Source organism: Rhamphochromis longiceps, linkage group LG20, assembly GCF_057381845.1.
Source record: "Rhamphochromis longiceps isolate RC_006_pf linkage group LG20, R_longiceps_female_GT1.1, whole genome shotgun sequence".
Classification (NCBI taxonomy): domain Eukaryota; kingdom Metazoa; phylum Chordata; class Actinopteri; order Cichliformes; family Cichlidae; genus Rhamphochromis; species Rhamphochromis longiceps.
Window position 1 is genome coordinate 2,731,521 of NC_140576.1, and position 26,710 is coordinate 2,758,230.

General features: G+C 40.3%; 1 protein-coding gene across 1 annotated transcript; it reads right to left on the bottom strand.

Annotated features, from left to right (window-relative positions):
- Nucleotides 1-1,259: 1,259 nt before the first annotated feature.
- Nucleotides 1,260-22,514, bottom strand: b4galnt1a (beta-1,4-N-acetyl-galactosaminyl transferase 1a). The gene is made up of 11 exons (XM_085394197.1): nt 22,414-22,514; nt 18,771-18,982; nt 18,514-18,696; nt 18,043-18,149; nt 17,677-17,714; nt 17,398-17,578; nt 16,437-16,529; nt 16,147-16,334; nt 15,439-15,579; nt 2,334-2,571; nt 1,260-2,160 (listed from the first exon to the last, which is right to left on the bottom strand). Exons 2-11 carry the CDS (start codon nt 18,980-18,982, stop codon nt 1,949-1,951), a joined length of 1,593 nt encoding a protein of 530 aa, XP_085250323.1. The 5' UTR covers nt 22,414-22,514; the 3' UTR covers nt 1,260-1,948.
- Between the last annotated feature and the right edge of the window lie 4,196 nt (nt 22,515-26,710).

Sequence of the window (26,710 nt, forward strand, 5' to 3'; positions counted from 1 at the left end):
CATTGTAAGATTATAACAGTGATGGCAATATAATTGTTTGTTGTTCAGCAGAACAGTGTCCAGTATGTTGGCTGTTATACTTTGTGTTTGAAAATAAAAGTTGGGCTGATTTTAACACCATTACAAAAAGTGTTGTTAATTATTTTTAATCATATTCAGGTTACCACAAATTTTTTTTTTGAGTGGAGGATTGCTGGAGGCGATATGAGTGAGACACAAAGAAGTATACAAATAGGTTCCACATTATTTATTCATAATTTGTGTTCGTTATTAGAAATGATGAACTCTGATGAGGAAACTTCCTCTCTCCTAAAATACAGGGATAAAGGACTTCCACTTAGTTCTTTTCTACTCTGAGCACTCAAAACGCTTTTTATGACAAACATTATTTACCCCATTTGTTCAATGTCGAAGAGTGTCGATGAACGCATCAGGGGCAACTTGGGTTCTGGTGTCTTGCTCAAAGATACTTCGACATGCTGACTTGAGGAGCTAGATATTAAACCAACAACCTTCTAATTGATAGACGACGCACTCTTCCTCCTGAGGCCCTGTAGGCTTAAAGATTGACTGTCAATCTGTTGGGTGCTCACTCTCTCTTACACAGTTTTTCTGTGTTATTACTTAGCCAGAAAACAAGAAATTTAATATAAAAAATAAACAGGAAATGGATGCTAAGGTTTTTTTTTCAAACAAACAAACAAACAAACAAACAAACGATACACTCTAAAAAATATTAAACAAGCATTTTTAGAAATACTGTTAAGAAAAGACAGAGACAGCATCTGTTTACGTAAATTACTGACTAAAGGTTTCATAGATTAAATTTAGAGACACAGTCACAGCAGCAGGATATTGCGAAATCACTGACATTAGGGGAGAGGGAAAAAACAAAGAGTGTTGACCTGAGTGTTTGTTATGGTCGCTGACCTCTAGTGGCTCTCCCTCTGTCAGAGTTTTTTTTCTCCCTTTCCTGTGTTCCAGGTCTGCCTCATGAGCCGCAGCTGAGGTGTATTGCAGCTCGTCAGCCACGGCATATCTCAAACCGCCACGCCCCTTCCACTTTCCCCCATTTCTTTCTTTCTTTATTGTGAGCAACGGTGTGCCTTTACAGTGGTAATTGGTTAATCACAGTGGAAGCAGGTAGGGGTTCTCTGCCATTTTTGTTTCAATCGTTTTCTCCTGCTTTTGCTAGACAGGGAGCTCAGCCATTGTATTTTGTTTTCGGCTAAAGAGTTCTTGGTTCATTTCTTAGTTAAAGAGGGTGTTTTATTTGTTGTTTTGGCCTTGGAGACCCTGAAGAAAAGAGCTTCCCTGTGTTCATCTTTACTTTAGTAGTTTTGTGCAATAAATCATGTTTAATGACATTTTTCAGTAGTTTTCTTTTTCACTTTGTGTCCCCCCCACCCCAGTTAACACTTCGTTTCTAAGTGGGGCATAACAGTATCCTACTAAAAATACATACAAATGAAACAACTTAAACAACAAAAACAATCATGTGACACTGGGCATTAGTTTACAAAGCCATTTTTATCAAACTGGAACTGTTTTGCTGTAGAATACTTGCTGCTATATTGTGACTTGCAACAACGTACCTTTTTCTTAACTCCATTTTTTTAGAACCCGTTTAAATAAAATAAATAAATAAAAATGCGGTGCTTCACAAGCTGAAGCTATTTATTATGTAACTGAAGATTTTCCTTTTCAGTGTCAACATTTTGCAAATCAGTTTGAAACGCTTTGAAAACAGTCAAAAGGCGATTTACAAGTTTCCAGAGAGTTGCTAGAAACACTACAAGCCACAAACATAAAAAACAAAAAAAAGAAAACAAACACCAACCTTGGATACCAAAGATCATAACTGGGTAATCCACCCAGTTCTTTTGTCAGTAAAAGCCAAAATAAACAGTTTGTCTTATTTTACCCGAGCAAAACTATTTCTCACACTTCATTGACTGGTCATGCATTTGAACCTGTTCTTAAAGTAGAAGATTTCATTATGAGTTTTAGCATTCGTGGCTGACGATGAGTAGCGGAATTTTTCATAGGCTTTTTGTACGTCTGTTTTACTCCAGGGTAGTATGATCTTTGACGCGTGACTCACAATGACGTCACTACAGGAGCCAATGTGGAGGTGGCCAAGAGCGTCGATGAAGAACTCTGCAAAAAGAAAGTATTCCATTTTCCACAAGCCTTGATTTTGTGCCACTTTTTTTCATTGCGAAGAAACTCATCAATGTAATTTCTACAAGTTCTATAAGTTCTACACAAGTAACACAAATTCCTTAAGGATTATTGAAGTATTGTGATTCTGATAACAATTAATAACTCACCTAGATGGGCCTGCCGTGCGAGGCGCGGGTCAAATCCAACCTGCTGCACTTTGACCGTCCGCGCCATGAAGAAGTTGATGACAGCATCAGCTACCACGCAGTTGGGAAATCCTTTGATGGCATGGTGGTAGCCAAGTCTGATATGTAAGCAGTCACCCTCGTTTCCGCCATCCTCCACCGATATGGTGTGACGATAAGTTGCAGTGTAACCTGTCACCTCTCTGACTGCACCACCAACCTGAAATCAGTAAGACAATAATGTTAAGGCAGAAAAGATATGCATGGTTTCAAGAAGCAATACGTTGACTAGGCCACCATTGCAACTTGGATCTGGGCCCTATTTCTGGAGTAGTGTTCAAAATTTTTAAAAATTACAGAAAAACAAAAAAACAAAGAAAAACAGTCTGACAACTGTGAGTTTCTTCTCTTCAAGAAAGGCTGATCATTGATTTAGGGTTGTGCGTCAGTACGGAAAGAAAGCCATTGTTAGCAGTTTTCAGTTCGAGCACAAACTGATAGAAGCTGGCTTAATCGACTTTGTGAATGTTGCTCCCCAGTTAACCATGTGCATGGGCAGCCATAGAAAGCTATGATTAGCTACCAAACCTGGTTTTACCAAGTAAAATGCTAAATCTGAGCACATTTTAATGAGCACTAAATAGCTGACCTTTGCTTTTCACTGGTAGTTAACAAAGTTAACAAAACACAGCTTCACAGTTTTTCCAAATGTTTTCTGGAACAGACCAGGTTTCTTTTTTTGGAGACCTGAAAAGCACTTTGGATCAACTCCTGTGGCTTTAAATCTGCTGTAGAAATGACAATGACATATTTTATTCAAGCATTTTCATAGTTCATTTGAGGTATATTTTTGTTGTTCCAAAAAATATATATTATTTAACACCTTTCAATAGGTAGAATATATCATATGACTGCCTGAAAACAGTCTATAGGTAATCGGATTGCTGAAACGACTAACTGAGCAATAACATTTTGAAAATCAAAGTTAAGCAATGCTGAAGATATAACATCATCTATTACAACTGAATCCTTACTTTCACTGTTGTATGAGTTATTCATATCTCATGTAACTGCATATTCTTTGCCTAGCTGAAAGGACTCTGCCAGTGACCTCAGTCTCTGCGCAGTCTCTGGATCTGTCTGAGGGATTTTCCTCCTTTAGTATTTGTGTTCTTTTGCTGCTTGTTCTCTTTTTTGTGCTTCTTCCATATGCGGACATAAAATGGTGTTATCACAGTAGAGAATTTCCTTTCTACGAACTATTTCCAGTGTTTTCATTTCCATCTGGAAAATCCCTTTACAGGATGTCTGTTTCTGACTCACACAGCCTGTGTGTCAGTGCTCAGAGTTGCCCTTGAATGGAAATGTAAATAATAAAAAGAAATCCAAATTTTTTGCAAAGTGCACATATGAGAGAATAGTAACTTGAAAAGATTTCCAATTTTGGCCAATTGATAATGTCTACAGGAGCTGATGGACAACCAATCCCACAGGGTACCCACTCACAGCCCCCCAGCCTCCACCTTCCCCCAACTTCCTCAGCCTTTGATGTCAACAGCATTCTTTTGCATTCAACAGTTGCAGCATTCCTGTGTCCTTGCTGCTGTTGATATCAAGTGCAGAGGAAATAAATAAGACAAAACAGAAACATAGCAAGTCATTCACAGCTTGGGGAATATTTCCTCCTGTGAGCCTGAGCAAAATATGTTTTGATCTTTATTTTTTTGAAAGATAATTTAACTATTTTGCATGAAAATAATATCTTACAATTGCTTTTTCCCCGCAAAATTGTGATTTTGAAAAAAAAAAATCGTAAGTCTTTTGTAGTGGACATCGGGTCATGTCTTGATCACAGGATGATGTGGTGTAATGTAATGACATCGTTTCCATGTGTGGATTTCTGAACATTAGAACTGCATCTGAACACTAAAACATAATTTTAAGCAATAACTTCTCATAGTCAAGCTTTTTGATTAAACTTCAATCTGCTGACCCAATAGTCACCTAAATGTTGTTAGATCACATCACCCATGGCACCAATAATGGTCATGCGTGGTATGACCGAGCTGAGTGAGGAAGAACTGTGGAAGATGAGTCACAGTCAGTGCTGAAAGGAGATGGCACTAAAGGCACTAAAGCAGGAACAGGAAAGCAGGGGCATAAATGACGACATCCAGAGCCCTATACAATACTTCTTATTCATTATGGATAAGAAGTATTGTATAGGGCTCTGAAGTTGTGGGAATTGGTTTCTCAAATGCCATACAGGACAGCGGCCCATCTTTCTATGGTCTCAGCAGATTGAGACAGCCTTGTCGCATACTGTTTAAGAGAGGTCTCACCTTCCAGAGGTCCCTTACCAGAGACATCAAGATCATTTGTTACTTTGATCTTAAAGAGTCTGTCTTAATTTACTGAACTGACTAAAACAAAGAACCAGTAAATGCAGATTCTAGGTTATCTGAGTTTTTCCACAAACACTGGTATGTTTTCAGTTTAAATGCTATCTACAGAGATGAGCTGATCTGTCTGTGTTTTATGTGCTTTGACATTTGTCTTTCTCAAACCTTTACTGTTTGATCTTATCAGAGAGCTACCGCTCTTGGCAGTTGTGACCAGGTGTTCTGCTTTCATGTTTCATGCAGATTTCTATATGGTTGAAACTGAACTGACAAAGACAGGAGATGTGTGTGTCTAATGCAGTTATAGCCCCAGAGGGGCCGATGGCGCGATATGGCAGCCTCGCTTCTGTCAGTCTGCTCCAGGGCAGCTGTGGCTACAACTGTAGCTGCCTCCACCAGTGTGTGAATGTGAGAGTGAATGAATAGTGGTATTGTAAAGCGCTTTGAGGGCCCCAAAAAGCGCTATATAAATGCAATCCATCATTATTATTATCATTATTATTGCATACTATGATACTAACTGCAGAAATCAACAGTGTAAATAGTTAAATAAATCTAACTTTTAGTTGATGTTTTTAATCTGTCACACTACCAGGCCTCACTTCCACCCCGTCTGAAATCCTACACCATAGTCCCCTTACCAAAAGAAAAAAGACAAATCACCCACAACCTGCCTGAATGAGTATCGGCCAGTAGTTTGATACTCACCAATTTGCCTACAGGGCTAACAGGTCTACTGAGGACGCTGCTGCTCTCCATGCTACCCTGTCCCACCTGAAGCAGAGGAGCTCCGCACACCTCTTTATTGATTTAAGCTTTGCCTTTAACACCACCCTCCCTCACAGATTGGTGAGCAAGCTGTTGACCCTAGGACTCCCATAATCCACCTGTCTATGGATTAAGGACTTTCTGACAAACCGGACACAAGGGTGGGTCCCCACATTTCCTCGGCCATCAGCATCAGCACCGGCTCTCCCCAGGACTGTGTGCTGAGCCCAATGCTCTTCACACTATACACATATGACTGTGCCCCCGCTCACCACAGTAACACCATCATAAAATCTGCAGACGACCCACTGTGGTCGGGCTCATCCCTGGGGGAGGATGAATCTGCCTACAGGGACAAAGTGGAGCAGCTGACAGCATTGTGCAGGGACAACAGCCTGCTCCTGAACACAACCAAGACAAAGGAGATTGTTGTGGATTTCAGAAAAAAGAAAATGGACATTAAACCTCTTTACATCAATGGAGATGGGGTGGAAACATGGGCAGAAATCTGTGCCATCAGAAACTGAATTTGAATAAGGTAAATTTGAATTGCTGAGATTGAATCTGAATTGTAACTTGAATAAATGCTTTTGAAAACTGAATTTGAATTAGTCTAATTTGAAATTGAATTTTATATTTTGAAAATGAATTGATTTGCTTTGAAACTGCATTTTATCCTTTAAAAATACAGCTCTCGCATAATTTCAGTTTCACTTCTCACGATTCAGTTTCAGTTCTACAATTCAGTTTTTTGGAACTTACATCCGGTTCCGGTTCAAGCGCAGATTAATAGAACTACGTTTTACTAGCGGACCGAAAGTGTTACCGACGGGAATCTACAGCGTCTTGAGCTGAATTAAGACTTCAGAAGTCATTCGTCATGTCGAATGACCAGCGGATAAACTCTCAGGTTGGTAATAAATGTACTACATGTATAAGAACAAGCGTCATGTTAACAAATGATAGCCGTACGGTAACTTTTATGCTTATTGTAGCTGTTAGCTAAAAACGCTAATTTAGCGTAGTTTGCCCTGAATTCAGCTTTGACAAACAAATATGATCGACTGTTTCTAGTAGAATTCCAAAGTTGTCATCTTGTACCCTCTCAGAGTACCCCCTCTGTATGCTTGCAGAGACCCCTACAGTAGGGGAACATGCAAAACGGTGTCCAAACCTTTGTATTTTAGCTTTATTTATGTCTTACACAGCATCCCAACTCTTTAGCTAACTTAATAACTTTAGCTAAAGTGAATAGTTAGTCTAATTCATTAGTGCAGCATTACTGGATCACCTCTGTTTGAAGTGATATAATGTGATATACAACTATCACTGAAACAGCAAACTTTGTAAATAAGCAAACACTTCTCATTCTCTAAACGTTTGGCCACAGCTGTAGATTACACTATCAGTGCTTGTTCATTCTTGAAAATAATTACATTTCTAAATTTACTTTGTGCATTTACAGGTAAACAATATCTAATATTTTATCTAAATGACTGCTTTGTTTTTGAAATGGGTGAAGAGCCTGAGGCCGGTGACAGTCCAGTTCTACTCTTAAGTACATCCTTACGGTGGCTCACAGGACAAGGCCACATTCCTGTCCTGCCAGAAGAGAAGAGAAACTTCAGAGTCTTCATGCAGTTCAACCACACCTGTCATATTCCATATGACAGGGGCCTCAAACTCCAGTCCTCAAGGGCCAGTGTCATGCAACTTTTCCATGCCCTCGAGGACTGGAGTTTGAGACCCCTGCTGTATGGTGTTCATGCTGTTTTCTACCCCACAGTTACAGCATGTCTGACTGCCTGTTCAGCATATGCAAAAATATATGATGAGTTTAAGCATGTGATGACTAAGGCCTTCCATTATGGTCCTATCGTTGTTCTATTGAGAGCATCCTGTGCTACTCCCTCTGTGGTTTTCCAGCTGCACGACAGCGCAGGAAAAAAAAAGTTCAGGGGATTGTAAATATTGCCCAGGGGATCATTGGATATACTCAACCGCTTCTGCTGTCTCAGGAAAGGAGGAAATATAAAAGACTCCTCAAACCCCACTCATAATCTTTTTTGAACTGCTGCCATCAGGCAAAAGATACAAGAGCATCAGAACAAAGACTAATAGACTAGATAGCAGTTTCTACTCTCTAGCTGTTAGGGCTTTGAATCACAAGTAATCACCTACAATTCAAACTGGCAAATAGTGCAATGGATGACATCCTGTGCTATAGTGTTTATGTGCAATAAGGTTCTATTTATTATTACTGAATATCATGCTCTACTTTTTTATTCTATTCTTTTGTAATTATACTTAAACTTTCTTTTGACACTGCAATTAATTTCGTTATACTTGTTACAGTGATAAAGGTGTGTGTGTGTGTGTGTGTGTGTGTGTGTGTGTGTGTGTGTGTGTGTGTGTGTGTATAAAGGTTCTTATTTAGTTTTCTACACGTCTTCTCATTCATAATGATATCATGTCTTCTTCTGACCTTTCACCTCCATGTTCCAATGTCTGACTTCCCTTTCACAATTTTAAGTAAACTCTAGACTCATCTGTCTCTCTTCCTCTTTAAGTATGGACACAGGTTAAAAATCTATGGTAGTGGTTCAGAGTTACCGAATTAAAGTTTTGTTTTGGAAGGTAAAGTTACCGTAGTTTTCTCAAATCCCACTAAAATCCAAGTTAAGACAAAGACATTAAAGAAGCGATTTGGGTTTTAGCAACAGAATCATTTAACTTCACTTGTGGCCACAAAATGTGAAACATATCAATTCCTGTTATTCTGAAAGGAAATGTCACGTACTCTGTTAACCCAGCCTCCACAAATGTGGTAATAGAAAGCCCAGAGATGGACTCACAGAGGTTGACTCACAGAGATTGCACAAATGGTGCTTGACATAGAGCTTTCAGATTCACAAGAGAACAAGATGGCGCCGAGTATGGCAGCCTCGTCGCGAGCTCCCCCAAGCAACAGCTTTTTTCTGTGTTTAATTTTACTTTTCCTTCATTTTTTCGCGAGTAGCACATGTCTCCTTGTGTACGACCGACAAACCTTACTGGACATAAAAGACGGTCTTTCTTATAACTTTCCGGAGTTCAAGTTTTGCAACACGAACGCTCCGTTTGCAGACCCCCCATTCATCTCACCTGAGACGCCTTTGTTCTCTGGCCCTGGAGGCCGCAAACGCCGACGCAGAGGGAGAAGATCTGGCGCTCTGGTTCGACTGAGACGGCGCACTAACAGACCACCGTTACCCAGTTTATTACTGGCTAATGTGCAGTCTCTGGAGAACAAGCTGTGCGAGCTTCGGGCACGGATCTCATTCCAGCGAGAGATGCGGGACTGCTGCGTGATCTGCCTCACAGAAACCTGGCTATCGGACAAGGTACCGGACTCCGCAATACAACTACCGGGGTTCTCCGTGCATCGCGCGGACAGGTCACAGGATCTTACTGGGAAAAGCAGAGGCGGTGGTGTGTGTTTCATGATCAACAACAGCTGGTGTGATTATGCGAACGTGCACCCGGTCAAATCCTTCTGCTCACCGGACCTGGAGTACCTGATGATTAAGTGCCGGCCATTCTGGCTACCGAGGGAATTTACAGCAGTGATTATTACGGCTGTTTACATTCCCCCACAAGCCGACACTGACCGCGCACTCAGGGAACTGTACAGCGCGATCAGCAGCGAGGAAACCGCACACCCAGAGGCAGCATTTATCACAGCTGGAGACTTTAATAAGGGAAACCTGAAGAAAGTCTCACCAAAACTCCATCAACACATCCATTTTAACACTCGTGGAGATCGGCTACTCTTTCCGGGACGCGTACAAAGCCCTCCCCCGCGCCCCATTCGGCCAATCAGATCACCGCTCCATCCTGCTCCTGCCCGCCTACAGGCAGAAGCTGAAACAGGAAGCTCCAACCCGGAGGGCGGTGCACTGTTGGACGGACCAATCGGAGTCTCCGCTGCGGGACTGTTTTGATCACGCGGACTGGGAAATGTTTCACGTGGCTGCTAGGGACATTGATGAATACACAGACTCAGTCTGCGGATTTATCAGGAAATGCGTGGAAGATGTCGTCCCATCCAGAACAGTTAAATCCTTCCCAAATCAAAAACCCTGGATTAACGGAGATGTTCGCGCGGCACGGAGCACCGCCTTTGCCTCCGCGAACACATCGGACTACAAACACGCACATTACCAACTCCGGAAGACGATCAAAGCAGCCAAACGTGAGTACAGGGACAGGGTGGAGCAACAGTTTGACAACCCGCGGAGTATGTGGCAGGGACTCAACACGATCACAGACTTTAGAGGGAAAACCAGCACACCGCAGACCACGGCCTCTCTGTGTGAGGATCTAAACGTATTCTACGCTAGATTCGACGCAGCGAACACCATGAGACCGGACAGTGTGCGCACCGCGGATGACGTCAGTGCGCACACTGTGTCTGAGGAGGATGTGCGGAAGTGCTTCAGGAAGGTGAATGCGCGCAAAGCTACTGGTCCGGACGGGATTCCCGGCCGCGTCCTCAAGTCATGCGCGGCTCAGCTGGCTGGAGTGTTCACGCACATCTTCAACCTTTCCCTCTCTCTGTCTGTAGTCCCAGCCTGCTTCAAAATGGCCACCATCGTCCATGTACCCAAATCCTCCACCATCTCCTCATTGAACGACTGGCGACCTGTAGCCCTGACCCCCATCGTAAGCAAATGCTTCGAGAAGCTGGTCAGGGACTTCATCTGCTCTGCACTACCCGACTCACTGGACCCTCTACAGTTTGCATACCGCCACAACAGGTCCACTGATGATGCCATAGCCCTGACACTACACACTGCCCTGTCACACCTGGAGAAGAGAGACACGTATGTGAGAATGCTGTTTGTAGATTACAGCTCAGCATTCAATACCATCGTTCCCTCGAAGCTGGACAGGAAACTGCAGGATCTAGGACTGAGCAGCTCCCTCTGCAGCTGGATCCTTAGCTTCCTGTCTGACAGATGCCAAGTGGTCAGACTGGGCAGCATCACCTCATCCCCCATCACACTGAACACTGGTGCTCCACAGGGGTGTGTACTGAGCCCTCTCCTGTACTCACTCTACACCTACGACTGCACAGCCACTAACAGCTCCAACATCATTGTGAAGTTTGCAGACGACACTACAGTGGTGGGTCTTATCACCAACAGTGATGAGACGGCTTACAGGGAGGAGGTCAGCGCCCTGACCCACTGGTGTCAAGACAACCATCTCACCCTCAACGTCGCAAAGACAAAAGGAGTTGATAGTGGACTTCCGGAGGTGCAGAGAAGTACACACCCCCATCACCATCAACGGCGCTGCTGTGGAGAGAGTGAGCAGCTTCCGGTTCCTTGGTGTACATCTGGCTGAGGATCTTACGTGGTCAGTACACACAAACAAAACAGTGAAGAAGGCGCAGCAGCGCCTCTTCTTTCTCAGGAGACTGAAAAGATTCGGCATGAGCCACCGCATCCTCAGGACCTTCTATCACTGTGCCATTGAGAGCATCCTCACTGGATGCATCACCACCTGGTATGGCAACAGCACCGCCTACAACTGCAAAGCTCTCCAGCGAGTAGTGCGGTGCTCTGAACGGATAATTGGAGGTGAGCTTCCCTCCCTCCAAGACATCTACAGGAAGCGCTGCCTGAGGAAAGCGGGGAGGATCATCAAGGACTCCAGTCACCCCAGCCATAAACTGTTCAGACTGCTTCCATCAGGAAGGAGGTTCTGCAGCATCCGGTCCCGTACCAGCAGACTGAGAGACAGCTTTTTCCATCAGGCCATCAGACTGCTGAACACGTCATAGACACCTCAGCTTCACTACTGGAACTTTAACATTATGCACTCCATACTGTACAGTAACGCCACTGTTTTGCACATGTCTCACTCTGTATATTTTATTTTATATATTTTATTTATTGTTTACTCTATTTAATTTGTAAAATATGTGTACACACACACACACACACACGTAGAAAAATATTTAGTATACACATCCAGAAATGCATATACTATTATATATTGTACATATATTTATTAGTTTCAGATGTAGCCATTCTTGTATTTTGCTTGTTTACATTATTGTATTTTGCACAACTCTGTTGCTTGTGAAGCTCGCACACAAGAATTTCACTCACATGTGCTGTACCAATGTACCTGCACATGTGATGTGACAATAAAAGTGATTTGATTTTGATTTGATTTGAGATTCATGGCACCCACAGAGGGGAAAAGTGAACTCAGAATCAGAAAGGGTTTTATTGCCAAATGTTGAGCAGGTTTACAACATTAGGAAATTGCTGCGGTGCTTCAGTGCAAACATACTGTCATAAATTATGCTTAAATAGACATGAAAATAAGAATAAGAATTAAAAGTGCTAAGTAGATAGATATATACATGATATATACATGAGTGCAGGTAGTGATCAGTGCCAAACATGGAATGATGCAGTGAACACAGCGTAGGGTCATGTGTTAGTGGTGGGAACAGTCATACGGTTATTGTTCATGTGTCCGACAGCAGAGGGGAAGTGCTGGGTTTTTAAGAGGATGTGGAATGAAACTTATTTTTTTTTAACATTTTGCCTTTTCAGAAAGGACATTTACTGGTAAAAGCACAAATCACCACACACCTTCAGTGTTGGGGAGTAACGGAATACATGTACCGCCGTTACATATTTAAAATACAAAATATGAGTAACTGTATTCCGTTACAGTTACCGTTTATAAAGGTGGTATTTAGAATACAGTTACTTTGTTGAAACTTATTGAAACAATAAGTTCCGTTGGAGCAGTCTTTCAACGCCTCTCTCTGTCTCTCGCTAGTGTAGCCGGATGGGCTACTCGCCCTTCTTTTTCTCTCTCGCTCGCTCTACCACCCTCGCTCTCTTTCCGCTGCACTCGCTCCTTGTATCATGTGATTGGGTTAATTAGGAACCCACCTGCATATTGATTACAGGGGGGTGTTTACCTGTATAAAGGGAAGCCGGTTTTTTGTTGGATCATTCCTCCCGAGCTTCTGGTGCGATACAGCAGTAAATGCTGGCCTATTGGTTAATTTACCGATACAATCGGATTATGTGACTGCTACAGGTAGGCCTCCTTTCGACCTCTTTCTCTCAAAAGTCAGCAACTGGTAGTCATAATTCTGTGGCCCGCTACAGCGCGGCTGTTTCTCTTTCTTTACTCCAGCTGTGGTGGAGAGACGCGTTCACCGTACAGTACAGCGCCTCCAGTCTTGGGGTAAGCCCGCTTATATTATAGCTGCTAGTATTTGTAAATTGGAGACGATTAAGGTTATCTTTGCGTTTTTTTGTTTGTAGGGTTTGATTGCTGCTGCACCTTCTCAGGGACCAACTGCCTGATTTTTAAGCAAAGAGTCGAGACGCCTGCCTAGCTGCTGTCTTGTCTTGTCTTGTTTTTATTAAGTAGGCTCACTTTTTTTTTTTTTTTTGGTTCGCCTGGTGTTCTTCTATTTTATTTTGGACTGTTGCTCGTACCCACGCTTCTGTGATCGGGCGGAAGTGACACTCTGCCCGAGCGTCGTGCTGAGACTCCAAATCGCCTGGGTTGCCGGTCTCAGCCGGTGGGGAGCCAGACCGGCCTACGCCTGAGAATAATTATTACCAGCACGAGTGGTAGTTTGACCCGTGGGGTATAAGCCTTTCCTGTGTGTGCGTGTGTGATTTCTTTTATTAAAGTGTGTTTTAGTTTTTTGATGATCTGTAGCGAGCCTGACGCTCAGTGTCCTTTTTATCCTTTTAACATATTTTTCTGTGTTTTATTTCAGTGAACGGAGGACGAGCCAGTGGCCCTGGGACCTCAGGTGGTGGGTCGTTTTCACACTTTCTTTTGTACAGCACTGGGTGGGCTGCAGTGATTCTTTTTGTGTGATTTTTCTTTTGGTTCCACGGCTGCTGGTAAGTCCAAGTTCCACGATTGTTTTATTTTTTTACTGTAGGACACTGTCAATAATGACGCTACATCTTGACTTTTAATATTTTATTTATTTTTTCTATAAATAAAACTGTTTTAGTATTGGAAGCCAACCTGCCTCAGTGTGCATCCTTGAATCTGTGCGGAGTCCTTTTATTCCTTTTATCTATTTATCTTAAATATATTTCCTGGGGGTGCAATTCCCCTAGGTGGCGTTGTCAAGTTTATTATTTTGTTTATAACCCCGCCGACCACTTGGTCACAATAGCAAAGTTGACCCAGACAACAAAGTAAAGCTAGTTTTCGGCTACGAGCCCGACGTATTAGCCAGAGGTCCCTTTACTACGGTTCGGAGCCGCGGACCTTCAGTAACAGTAATAAATCACAGCAATTAGTACATTCATGTAGTTGTAAACAGCATGATAATATATTATTATTATTTGCATACCAGATTGGTGTACTGTTAATTTGATACATGGTAAATAATCGGTTAAAGTTTTCTAAGTTTAAGGTAAGGGCAGAGGTCACTTCCTGTTTTGGGAAAAAAGGTCAGAAGCTGCTCATGGTGAATGTCAAAGAAGAAATAAAAAGTCCTAAGTTCCAAATACACCGTTTGTCTACTTGCAGGCCAAAGTGGTATGTTTGTTTATATTTTGTGAATTTTATATTGCAATATGTTTGCTGAAATATAATTTCCTTGTACATATGCATTCACCAGTTCTACGGTGTACCTGTGTACGTTAAGAGAAGCACAGTAAACATCAGTAAAGAAGAACTCTCGTGCCTCTCGCGTATGTGTGCAAGCCGGCATACAAACAATTACATTGTTTGCATTCGTTGCCTGCATGGTAGAACACCGTGGACAAAGAGGACAAAATGTGTCAAATATACAAATTATCCATCAAAAGTTGTAGCATACTCCAATTTTTCCCGTTATTTATTGCAATTTGTGTCATGAAGCCCAGTGAATAGCTTGAAATGGTACAAAGGTCAGTGGTGAACTGCCAGAGGTTTAGAGGGAAAAAAAAAAAAAAAGGTAAGGTTACCCAAAACTGAAAAATAATGTACATTTCAGAATTATACAAAAAGGCCTTTTCAGGGAACACAAAATGGGATAACAATTTAAAGCTGTTCTGCAGCAATGGAGGTTGATCAAGCTTTGAAAGCTGGTGCTACAAGTTGCTACAGGTTTTCCAGCTTTTCTGGATTACTTACAAACCCCCTCTGTCTGCATAAAAGCAGTGTTGAAACACACTGTGGTACCATACGCTCGTGAGCATCAGTTGAACAGTATTGTACTGCAGAAAGTAGTGCGTTGCTAGCAAAAAAAAAACCTTTCCCACAGAGACTTTGCAAGGAAAGTCAACGTGTGCGTGAGTACAAGTAAAGGGACTCAGAAACTGGGACAAACTGACAGGAAGAGGTCTGGCAGACCCAAAGCCACAACAGCTTTTGTGATAGGCGGCTAACAGGAAACTGCATGACTTTCAATTTAAAAAAATAAATAAATAAAAAATTGGGTTTCCTAAAACTTTTGACTGGTAATTCAGATCTACATCACCACTGCACTTCCAAAACTGGCACCCAAGACTTGTCATCAGGGCAATTTCAGGGAAAAGAAATGTAAAACGCAGTCACCATTTCCCTTCTGCTCCTGACTATAAGTAATAAATGAATGAATAAATAGAAACATACAGTGGCAGAAAATTATGACACGAAAAGGAAGTTAACTTGTATTTTACAAGTTAATCTTGTAAAATGGTAATTCTAGTGATTAAATTTCTTTCAGCAACAACTGAATATTCTGCTCATAATCAAAGATTGTAAGGGCACAGTGACATTGCGCTTTTCTAATTACTAGTTTGCATATTTGCATGAAGTTTCAGGCCACTCCTTTAAGCTCACTTTAAAAACAAAACAAAACAACCAAACAAACAAAAACAACTGCATCGTCTTACCAGATCCAGAGTGGTCTTTTCTAGGATGTCCACCATCTTCTCCAACTTGGTGTTTGCAGTAAAGATGAAATCATCATCCACCCAGAGTACATATTTGGTGATTACCTGAGACACTGCCAGGTTTCTACCTGCAAACCAACCCTGTATAAACAAAAGCAATCAATAATAGAATAACCACAGTAAAAATGGCAAAGCAGGATCCTATTTGAGGAAGCAGGTCAAACTGACTGAGATAAGCAACTCTGAGTTTTGGTTCCAGAACAGTTTTGGGCAGAGAGGAGAAAGAGATTATCAGGGGAGCTCTGATACTAGGATTCACCATAGCAACAAGTAAATAGGTGGCACAAACTAAAGATAAAAGTATTAAGTTTGAGGGCATTTTTAAATTGAATAAAAAAAACTAAAACAAAGTAAATATGTTGCATTTGGGTCCTACAAATAACGTAAACAAGGTGGTTAAAGTGAAGCAGAAGGGGAAGAGTTGGAGACCAACTCAGATTGTTGGAGACCAACTCAGATTGTTGGAGAAAACCTGCCAGCAAGCAGGTTAAGTTCACAGTCTGTTATTCCAGTTATTGAAGTTAACTCTCTTTCTGGAACTCCCAGAGTGTCCTTCATCTCAGGCTTAACAAACTCAGAGTTTTTCACTAACCTTGCTTCCTGGAATAGGGCCCAGGTCATTACATACAGAAACAGTAACTTGTTTACCTTTCCAAATGGCATAATGTAGTGTTCAATATGAGGACCAGTCACGGGCTGAGGGTGTTCATTATCATCTGCTATCACAATAGTGACGGTGGGATAATATTTTCTTATGCTGTCAATGAGATCTTTCAGTTTGTCATAGCGCAGAAAGGTCTTGGTGGCGATGGTAACTAGAGCTGTAATATTGTACTCTAAGGGAAACAAGAACAACAAATTAAATACTCATGTGACTTTTAAACACTGTGCATCAAAAAGCTAAACTTTACATGTGTTCATAGTAACTGCTCACGAACCTTTTTGGTATCCCGAGTTGTAAAGTTTCGGATTGTTTCTGTGTTCAATTTTGATGGTGAAAAATGACTGGTGATCTTTAGTTGCAAACTGAACTGCAGAATGAAACAAACAAACAAAATGATAAAGGCCAGCTGCAGAATTTATGGGCAGTTATCGTTGTGAAAATAACCTTTGCACATGAAGCTGTAAGCTGCATTTGCCTAAGCACAGCCCCGCCCTCAATGACATGTCTTAAAAAACCCCACTGGAGAAGCCTTCACTCACCTACTTCATTGGCTTTTAAACCATGTGGTCAAGTTGAATTTCTATTGGAACCTTCTGGACAAGAATATTCCTCAAACATTACATTGGTCAACTCCTTTTTATTTTTGTTGTGGTCAGTCCTATTTGTATATATTAGAGCTATTTCTTATACTTTATAAACATTGTAATATATCGATTTATTTAATTTAGTTCTGAGTATTCTGATCTGATTAAAGTAGTTTCTTTCTTGTCTTTACAAGTGTGACATATGCTGATGTTATCATCAACTAGGAGCTGAAAAAAACTGAATAGTACACTTACATTTTAACTTCCTGAAATACATAATGAGTCAAGAAATAGCAGTAAATGTAAAATGCACACGGCTGTCAGACTGCCATCTGTAACCTCCAGTTCACGGATATCATCTATCATTCTGTAATGGTTAATGCTTAGCTAGCATGTGTAAGCTCTTTAATCAAATACTGTCAATGCTTTAAAAAAATCTACTTGAGTTTAAATCTCCTTAAATTTGTATTCTAATGCCCATTTATTTATTTAATAGATAAGAAAATAATTGCTTGTATAAAGTTACGTACCAAACTTTGCCTTCCTTTCGTCTCATTGTGGGTGGGGGTGCACTAACTGTTTATATGTTCAAACAGGTTCATTCTACATTGCACTTTTAGTATCAGTTTCATATCCACATCATAGCTTTACTTGTGTCTGCTGTCTTCGGATGAAACACGATGTTTGTATAGGTGACAAACTGCAGTTGTTTGTTCAGAGCAGAGAGAAGAGGACTCGACAGAACCATGTTCTTCTCTCCCACTCCCTGGATGGAGACCATGTCCACCTTAGCAGCAACATCAAAACTTCCAAGTGTTGCAGTCAAAGATACCTGTTACAGGATAAGCATTGGTTGCAATAAAGAATTAAAAATAATCATATTTAAAATGATGACAAAAAAAAAGTGCAAGACAATAATTGAGGCATTACCATGTGAACTGATCTTGTTTCTTCTTTAAGGGCTAAACCTGCAGAGAAACGGTTATTTTTGGAGACAAAGTGAAATTATATAAATAGAAGATTTAAAAATATGCACCCATTTAAATAGCAGTTTTATTTCCTCTTTTTAACAAGAAAGTGCTCATGTAGAACACAGACGGTTAAGTTTTGTTTTGCTTTCTGTAGCTTTAAATAAAAAGACCACACATGCACTTAACCTTCCTGTGATTGTTCTGCATCCTGTATTATACCATGCACAGTGTTTTCAATCAAAGTAGGGCCCAGTGTAACTGACCTTTTAAAGGTAAAAGTTAGACTGGGTTTCAATGTTTTTTTGCATGTTAAATATGCCTTTACCAGGAATGATGATTGTCTTTAGGGGTCGCACCAGCACCCCCTGGGTAGGATACTGAAGAGGACTGTTGGCCTCAGCTACATTAAGCACATCTGCAGGATTGTAGGACCTTTGGAAACATGACAATGATATACACACACTACAACATAAAAGCTGTGAGTTTTTACAGTTGTAGTCTGTACACTTAGAGCAGTACAATTTATTTGATCAACTCAGGCTTGATAGTGAATTTAACAGGTGACATCTAAAAACCTAAATTCACGTATCCTCTTGTATATCTAAAATAAATAAAATATCTTACTTTAAAATATGATCATAGACAATTGCAGATTGTATCAAGAATGCCGTTCTGCTAAGTATATTAAAAGCCTCTTGGACGAAAAGGTTGCTTGATGTGGGAAAATTTCCAGATTGTCATCTAAAATCTTATAAACCATTCCTTATTTAATCAAAAGATGCAAAACATGCTTCACCTTTCTTGAAGGTTGTTGTACTCATCAGCTCTGTGCTGCTTTACACTTTCAGGATCAGGGTGGAGCTCCAAAAATGCTTGATCAAGATTGTGAGCCCACACGTGTGGAAAGAGCAGATTTGACAATGGTAGGTGAAAGGTTTCTTCATCAGCCTGGCATACGCAGGCATTTTGAGCCAAATGACTGTTGGAAATAACAAAGAGTTAAGTAATAGGAACAAAAACTTGAATTTAAAAGAAAAGGTCACACTTACACACCTTGCCATTTCCTCCTTTATGTGGTAGGAAATGTCCTTATAACCATTTGTGGCGTCTCCAATTTTCCCAGTGAAGAATTTTTTAATGGGCGTAACCTGGCTTGAGCTTATGTCAACTTCTTTGCTGCTAGGTTTCCAAAAATAACAGAGGGCGACCAGAAGAATTCCACTAAGCAAAGCAAGTTGAACACACTTCCTAGAACTGTTGTGCATCTAGAAAGAAAATTTGTATAGATATCATCAGGTTGATAAAGCAAAGTGGCTTGGGAGGGACAGACATTATGTGTTTCACACTGGAATTACTGTGTTTCAGTGGGTCATTGGAAACTTGAAATGAGCCTACACTTTATTAGTGCTCGATGGAAAACCTATCTAGGTGCAAGGCCGAAAGCCAGACATGCACACTGCAAACATGTGCTGAAGACTACAGTACAAAGTACTAAACCATAAAATAATTGAACTTTTAGACTTATAATTTCAAAGATAAAGTTTACCTAACTTTATTAGGACTGTCAAACCTTATTTGAAGACGTATTATGCTGCAGATGCACAAATCATCACGAGGAAATTATATCAAAACTCTAACTCCAGTATAGCTTTTTAGAGCTGCTCTACTACTGTACTGCTTATTTTGTCTTTCTTGTCAACAGGTCAACAGGTTGTGCTCTTTTTGAAGCATGTGGGTCTGCTGTTGACACAATTTTATGTGGTCTGAACTGGAAAATCATTGGTTGTGTAACCACAATCAAATTCAAATTTTATTTGTCACGTACACAGTCATACACAGTACGATATGCAGTGAAATGCTTAGACAACTGCTCGTGACCTAAAGAAAACAAAAAGGAAAAGGCTATGAATAGGATAGGAAATAAATATGAAAAATTAAAAAGGGTAAATTTAACTGGAATAAAATATAAAAAAATGAAGGTTAAAAATGAAATAACTGTACAACAAAATACACAATACACAGTATAGAACTATATAAGAATGTATGAAGAAATATAAATAAATATATATATACACAATAACAGCAGTTTGTCGGTATCATAGTTTCTGTGGGATTTAATAAACAAAATCTACAACTACAGAACCTGTGTAGATAATCATTTGAAAGGCAGCAGGTCAAGTCTGTAGGACCATCTGTGATCGTTTGTAACCATCAATTAATCAATGTTGGTCTTTAATAGGTATTTTTATATAACTGACTGAGCTACATTGGCTGCTTCTCCAGCGGACGTATAATCCTAACAACTGAAGTCTGAATGTAGCTGTAAATGGTTATGTTTGTGAAAAATTGTAGATCTGCTTTCATTTAATGTTTCCACTTTCCAAGATATTGTCAAGAAAATACAGACTTACTGACTTGCCAATTTAAGATGTCAAATTTGTGCTTCCAAAAGACACAAAAGGAAGTGTTATCATAATTTAAAGGAAGGAAACATTTTTTATTAAGAAGGAAACACACAATGCAAAGGAATAGATCAGCCTGACTACAGTAGGGAAGTTTAATTAATGTCTTTGATTTATTTGGTCCGTATTCTTCCCTCCTAATTAGTTCTTACTTTTAGAAAACATGACAATATTAGTACAATTTTGCTGTGCTGACATTATCATTTAAAAACTAGAGCTAGGGTTAATGTGTAGTGTGCAATGTGTTTGCTCTTTCTGTCATATGGAGGGCAACTAGCATTGCATGTGGGAAATAACTATCATTTATTTACTTGCACTCAGCCACTCATCACTGGCTGATAGTATTTCCTGCTTTATAGCCTGAATTATTGGATATGTCAGGTAATGAAACTAGCTTTTCGTTTCAACCTTCAGGAGGAACAGGTTTTTACCACGCACTGTGGTTTGTTGGAGGTTGTTACAGTAGCTTCCTTGTATGGCACTTAGGCTACGTTCACACTGCAGGCGAAAGCGCATCAAATCCGATTTTTTGACCCTATGCGACCCATATCCGATCATGCTATGACAGTGTGAACGGCGCAAATCCGATATTTTCAAATCCGATCTGGGTCACTTTCGTATGTGGTACTGAATCCGATACATATCCGATGTTTTAGAAAGCGACTGCTGTTTGAACGGTCAAGTCGCATTAAATCCGCCTTTTACGTCACCGACACAAGACTGAAGCCAATTATCAGCGCCCGAGAAGACATCGCGAACGCTTCCTGGCCATCCAGTGTAGATGTCAGTGAAACTGTTGGGAAGACAACGTAAACATTTTATTTGTACTGTATAATCTGCAGATTCTGACAGAAATCTACAGCTATCCTTTGAAGCACCGCTCCTCTCTTAAACGGCAATAAGGATCATTATTAGGTTATTTACATTATTATGTAAATAACAAAATAACTTAAAGCAAAAATTGGGAAACGTGAAGACCGAAGTCTTTATATTAAGGGCCATCAGTCAAACAATACTGTTGCTCTGGGTCTAAACAGAGCGCGTTGTGTGTGACGTCTTCTTTTGCGCACGCGGGCCGCTTTGAGCGTTCACACTAGAGAGCGTTTGCTGTCGCATTTTATTTGTAGTGTGAACGAGCAGACAAAAAAATCGGATTTGATCAAAAAATCGGAATTGAGCATTAAGACCTGCAGTGTGAACGTAGCCTTATTAACAGTGATCACTTATCAATCAAGTTTCAGACCGAGGTCTCACACTCAAACATGCCCACTCTCATCTCAGTATTGGATGAACTGGGGGATATACATGTAGCAATGATATTACAAATGAACTGAGTGCTTGTTGAAGACTTCTGCACAGCAGTGTTTAAAGATATAACTTCGCATTTTGGAGTGCTACTGTACTCTTTCTTTCAGGCTTTAGTTTCAGACTTTAGTTTACAAATCAGCAGGTACAGGATGTAACGCGCAACAGTTCTTATCTATATATATCTATATATATATATATATATATATATCTATATCTCTATATCTATATCTTCTAGATAATTTTCTTTCTTTTAATTTATCCAGCTGAAAACGTAATATCTTGTATTAAATTAATATTTTATATTAAAACATATATTAAAACATCTTACCGAAATGGGATGCTGTCTAATTATTTTATATTTATTTACCTCTTGGTAGCTTATTTGCAGTACTTATAACCAGGCAAGGCAGCTTTAAAAACAGCTTGCAAACACTTTAAAAAAGTGTTTCTGTTCTTATTGATCACTGAGTCACTTGACGCAACAGATTTTACAGAAAATCGTTGGGATGCAGTGGAACAGGAAGTTCAAATCATGGTCGTTTGAGGAATGTTTCTAGAACCTCGCTGAATCTACGAAGCTCTGAAGGCAAAACCCAGTGCTAGCAAGAGCCTTAGTCAAATCAGCTCAAAGTTAACTAGATCCTGGTACACCACAACGCGTTTTTGTTTTTTTTGTTTTTTGATAAATAAACTTGGGGGCTAAACGATCATTCAAAAATGTTAGTTAGTGTTTTTGGCAAAATGAGAATGCTCCGTTTCATATTTTCTTAGACAATTAAAACTATTTAGCACAACATATTCGCACACATTGTAGCCCCATTACAAAGGGAAATGAAAGAAAACCACTGCACTCTGAATATAACCAGCAGCCTGCACTTTTTCAGAAGATATGTGACAGTAGTACAGGAAAAAGAAATGTTTCTTACTGTTGCTGCTTCCCTGCGATAAAGACGTTCTTTACGGCGGAGAACTCTCCAACCAGCTTTGCATAGAGTGCGTTCACGTGTTTGTGGGTTCTAGGCTGTCAGTACACGTTACAGCTGACAGCCACACCTCATTTACAAACCAACTGCTTCTGACTGGTCAAAGTGTAAAACATTTTCTTTAAAAAGGCGGCCATTTTTGAAAGGTGCGAATGTCCCCTGAATGAAACCTGATTATTATCCATTCAGTGGTTTTGTAAAATTCATGTGGTGCTATAGTACTGTTACAAATTAATATATTGCCAAAACCACACTTGTTTTTAAGCTCACAATTTACTATAGTAAGGGTTGAAGCTAAAAGAAAATATGTTTGGAGAGTCAAAGGCTTAACATATACAAACATGATTAGAAAAGCCTCGTCAGTACCTACAATAACTTAAAAGTATTATAACCTTTTGGGTCACACCAGCCAGGCCGATTACAGGTTTTGTCTGTGTTCCATTGCTGCTCCCTTGTGGGCGACACAGAGTGTAACTCTGCAGGCCACTTTGGAGGTCTGTGCCTGTCAGAGATTTACAGTTAACAGTCAGGTGAATAAACAACACTGAGACACTCGAGATAGTTAACGTGCTGCACGGGTGAAATACTCAGAGAGCAATCACACCGAACTGCAGTATTCGTTTATTTTCATAGGTTACATCGTCAATATGCAAATATAATCACATTTCCTGTTATGCAGGTCCTGATGCTGTCTGTGTGTAAGCTGTGTGTGTCACGGAGTGTGTGTGTGCTACAAGTCAATTTCTAAGAATAAGATACAAGTCAACTTCTGCAGATATGTATTTCTGTACTGATCTCTTGCGGTAAAGGTCACAGAGTCAGCTTCTTGTTTCAACAGAAAACTGTCTGGTGAAATATGTGAACATAAGTATAACATAACATTTGAAGCATAATCAAATAAAACAGTAAAAACTCCTTAACAGTGCCTTTTTCCTTTTACAGTTTTTCCCTCATTTGCTTTGGTGCATTTCTCACAGAATTGATCTCTGCACCACTACTAAGGCTCTTCTCAAAACAATTAGTGCAAACTGCAAAACATGGTGGATAACTTGCAAAAGTGAGTCACTTCATCAAAAAGAAAAGTCAGTTGTTCAAAATAAGTAGTCAATGCTTCAAAAGCAAGTCCCTTAATCAAAACAGATAATATATCCATCAAAAGCAAGTACTTATATCAAAGTGTCAGGGCTGTCACAATTACAAGTCACTACACCAGCACCTTTGGTCACAAAATCAAATGGTTTGAACATGTTCTCATTGTGATGGATTTCTTTGTAGGTGCTTCCCAATGACATGTCAAGTCTGGACAGCATGCACGGCATGTTGAAAACCATAAATTGTAAAGAAAAATCAAGACAGTTCATATGCACTCTTGATAATATTTAATTGAAACTGTTCACAGCATTGTGCAACTGGGGAAATACAGTAAATCAAACATTTTACAGCAAACATAAACTCACTTAGACAGTAAACCTTACTGCAGTAGTCATGAAACAAAAACCTGAAAAACAGACACTGCTGCATATCAATCATTGCTATCTAGACGCTCCCGTCTGTCTGCCCACATATTTGCATCAACATCGCAGCGAATGTCAGCTCTATCGATGCATTGGGGAAAGCATCTTCTGGAGTGTCGAATCCACCCTCTGCAGGACTCTGCTGTGATGTCATCACAAGCTGCATCCATAGCTGCTAGCAGGGTCATTTGGGTATGTGGATGCCTGTCATATACCTTCCACCTCCAGGAAGAGAAAAACTCCTCAATTGGATTTAGGAATGGAGTGTAAGGAGGAAGAAACTCCATAAGCATCCTGTCGTGTGCTGCAAACAACTGCCTGACTACAGCAGAGTGATGGAAGCTAACATTATCCCAAACCACTACATACATTGTCCGATTGTCACCAGGATCATCCCTTTCATTTTGTGGGATTAGGTCCCTATAAAGAGCGTCCAGAAAAGCCAACAGGTGTTGTGTATTGTATGCACCAATACGAGGAATATGGGTGTGAACGCCATTTTCTGAGATTGCTGCACACATTGTAATATTTCCTCCTCGTTGGCCTGGGACATCAATGGTGGCTCTTTCGTCCACGCCGTCTGCCTTTTGCGAGATTGAATCCCGCTTCGTCAAGATATACAAACATGTGCAGGGGTTCCCTGGCCTCCAATTCCAGGATACGCTATCCAAAGGATGAGAATAAAAAAAGTCTGTAATGGTGCATTTGGCACAACAGATTGTACAGTTTGAACTGTAAATAAGATTACAGTAACATGCATAAATGTAAGTGCAGTACATGGCCTAAACTTTTACAGTAAACAGAGGTACATATGCAAACATGTTTTACCTGTACATACTGGTGATGGCGCTTCTACACTCGATCACTGTTCCGTTCAAATGGTACTTTGTACAATTGCTTCATGGACATTTCATTCCGTCTGAGGACTCTGTCTATGGTGGAAATTGATATTGACTGAATATTTCCGAAGATGGTGTCATCTTCTACGACAGTTCTTTGTATTTCTCTCAGTCTCAAAGCGTTGTTTGCAGCCACCATTGCACAAATTCTTTCCTCTTGCTGTGGAGTCAAAAGTGGACCTCTTCCACCTCTTCTAGGTTGTCTGGCAGTCCTTTTTGAGATGCAGATGAAAAAACACAAACATAAATAAGCGCAAACATGCTTACAGTAATTGTTACAGGACTATCATTCAAAACTCCTTTCTTTACAGCATTACTGTATTGTACCACAGCACACTATGCCACACCTGGGCCAAGTCTGCGCTTCAGTTACACTACGTCTATATGTAAAGATCTATAAGGTCATGTCCTAATGCAAGTCTCCTGTATGTCTATGAAAGTGCAGAGCAAATTAGTTTGTGCTGAATAACTACATTACAGTATGCTTGCCTGTTTTCCTGACGAAATGTCTGAATAATAGAACTTACAGTAGTTCTCCCAACATTTGGCTGCACCCTTCGACCAGCCTCGGCCATTGTGAGGCCATGGTTTATCACATGATCCACAAGTGTTGCCCTGATTTCGTCAGGGACGTGTCTATGTGGTTGGCCTCTTCTTACCCGGTTTTGTCCTCGTCCTCCACCGATCCTCACCCCTCTTCCACAAGGCTGACGTTCCATGTTTTGTAGATTCAGTATGCACCTCATGCCAATCCTGTCTGTTGGTTTACATTATATATATACTTGTAGAGTAGGGGATACTGTAACGTGATTCACCTGTGACTGGGTAGAAGAGGCTTTTCATTGGTTGCAAGTAAGAGTAACACACACCAATTTTCATTAGTGTGAGATAAGGTTCACCTGAGAAAAGTAATTTATGGAGATTTTCATGGAAACTCCTTAAAAATAGGGTTTTCAAAATGGGTGTACAAATTGTTTGACAAGATGTTCAACAATTTTGAGTGCACTGACACAAGCAATGAAATGAAGACTATTAGTTGTAAGGACAATGACTATTCAGTCGGTACAAGTATAAATAATTGTGACATTCATGATAAAAGCAAGGAGATGGTGATGAATAGCAAGTCAAAAGTGACCATTCTTTAGATATTTGTACTTACTCAACTGCTTCGGACATGAAGCGAAATGAACATGAAACTGGCACAAGGTTGTGCCAAAACGACTACATGTTGTGGAGGTTGAACTAACTATTGTGCAAAGTTTAGTTCTGTTGTGAGAAATGCACCAAAGCAACTGAGAAAAACTGTAATTCCAGTTGTTAAAGATATTCTATTATCAAAGTACTCAGATGCAATGAAATATCACTCAGACACCTAGAGCAGTTTTAAACGTGCACGGGTGAGAGACTCAGGGAGAGACTCACACACCTCCTTGCAGTCTGGCTTTATTTATACACATCATGAAGCATACAAAAAAGGAAATATCATCCTTATCTTGTCAAGAAAACAGGTGTGGTTTATCAAAAAACTTTGTGTTCTCTACAAGGTTGTTTCTTACTCGTGGGTGGCAGTTTCCTGCTAGTGTGAAGGCAAACAGTGACAATGTGAAGGCAAAGACTGATAATGTGAAGGCAAACAGTTTCCGTTATAGAGTAGGGAGCCAGCAATTAAAATATGCAGCTGGTTGAGTACAGAACAGAAATATAAACACTCTTAGCTGATTATTATATGAATAATAAAACCTTCAAAAGCAAAAATACTCTGACACCAGTGCAGCTGTAGATTGAAAGGTCAGAGTACATCATACACCCTTGTTGGGGTATGATGAC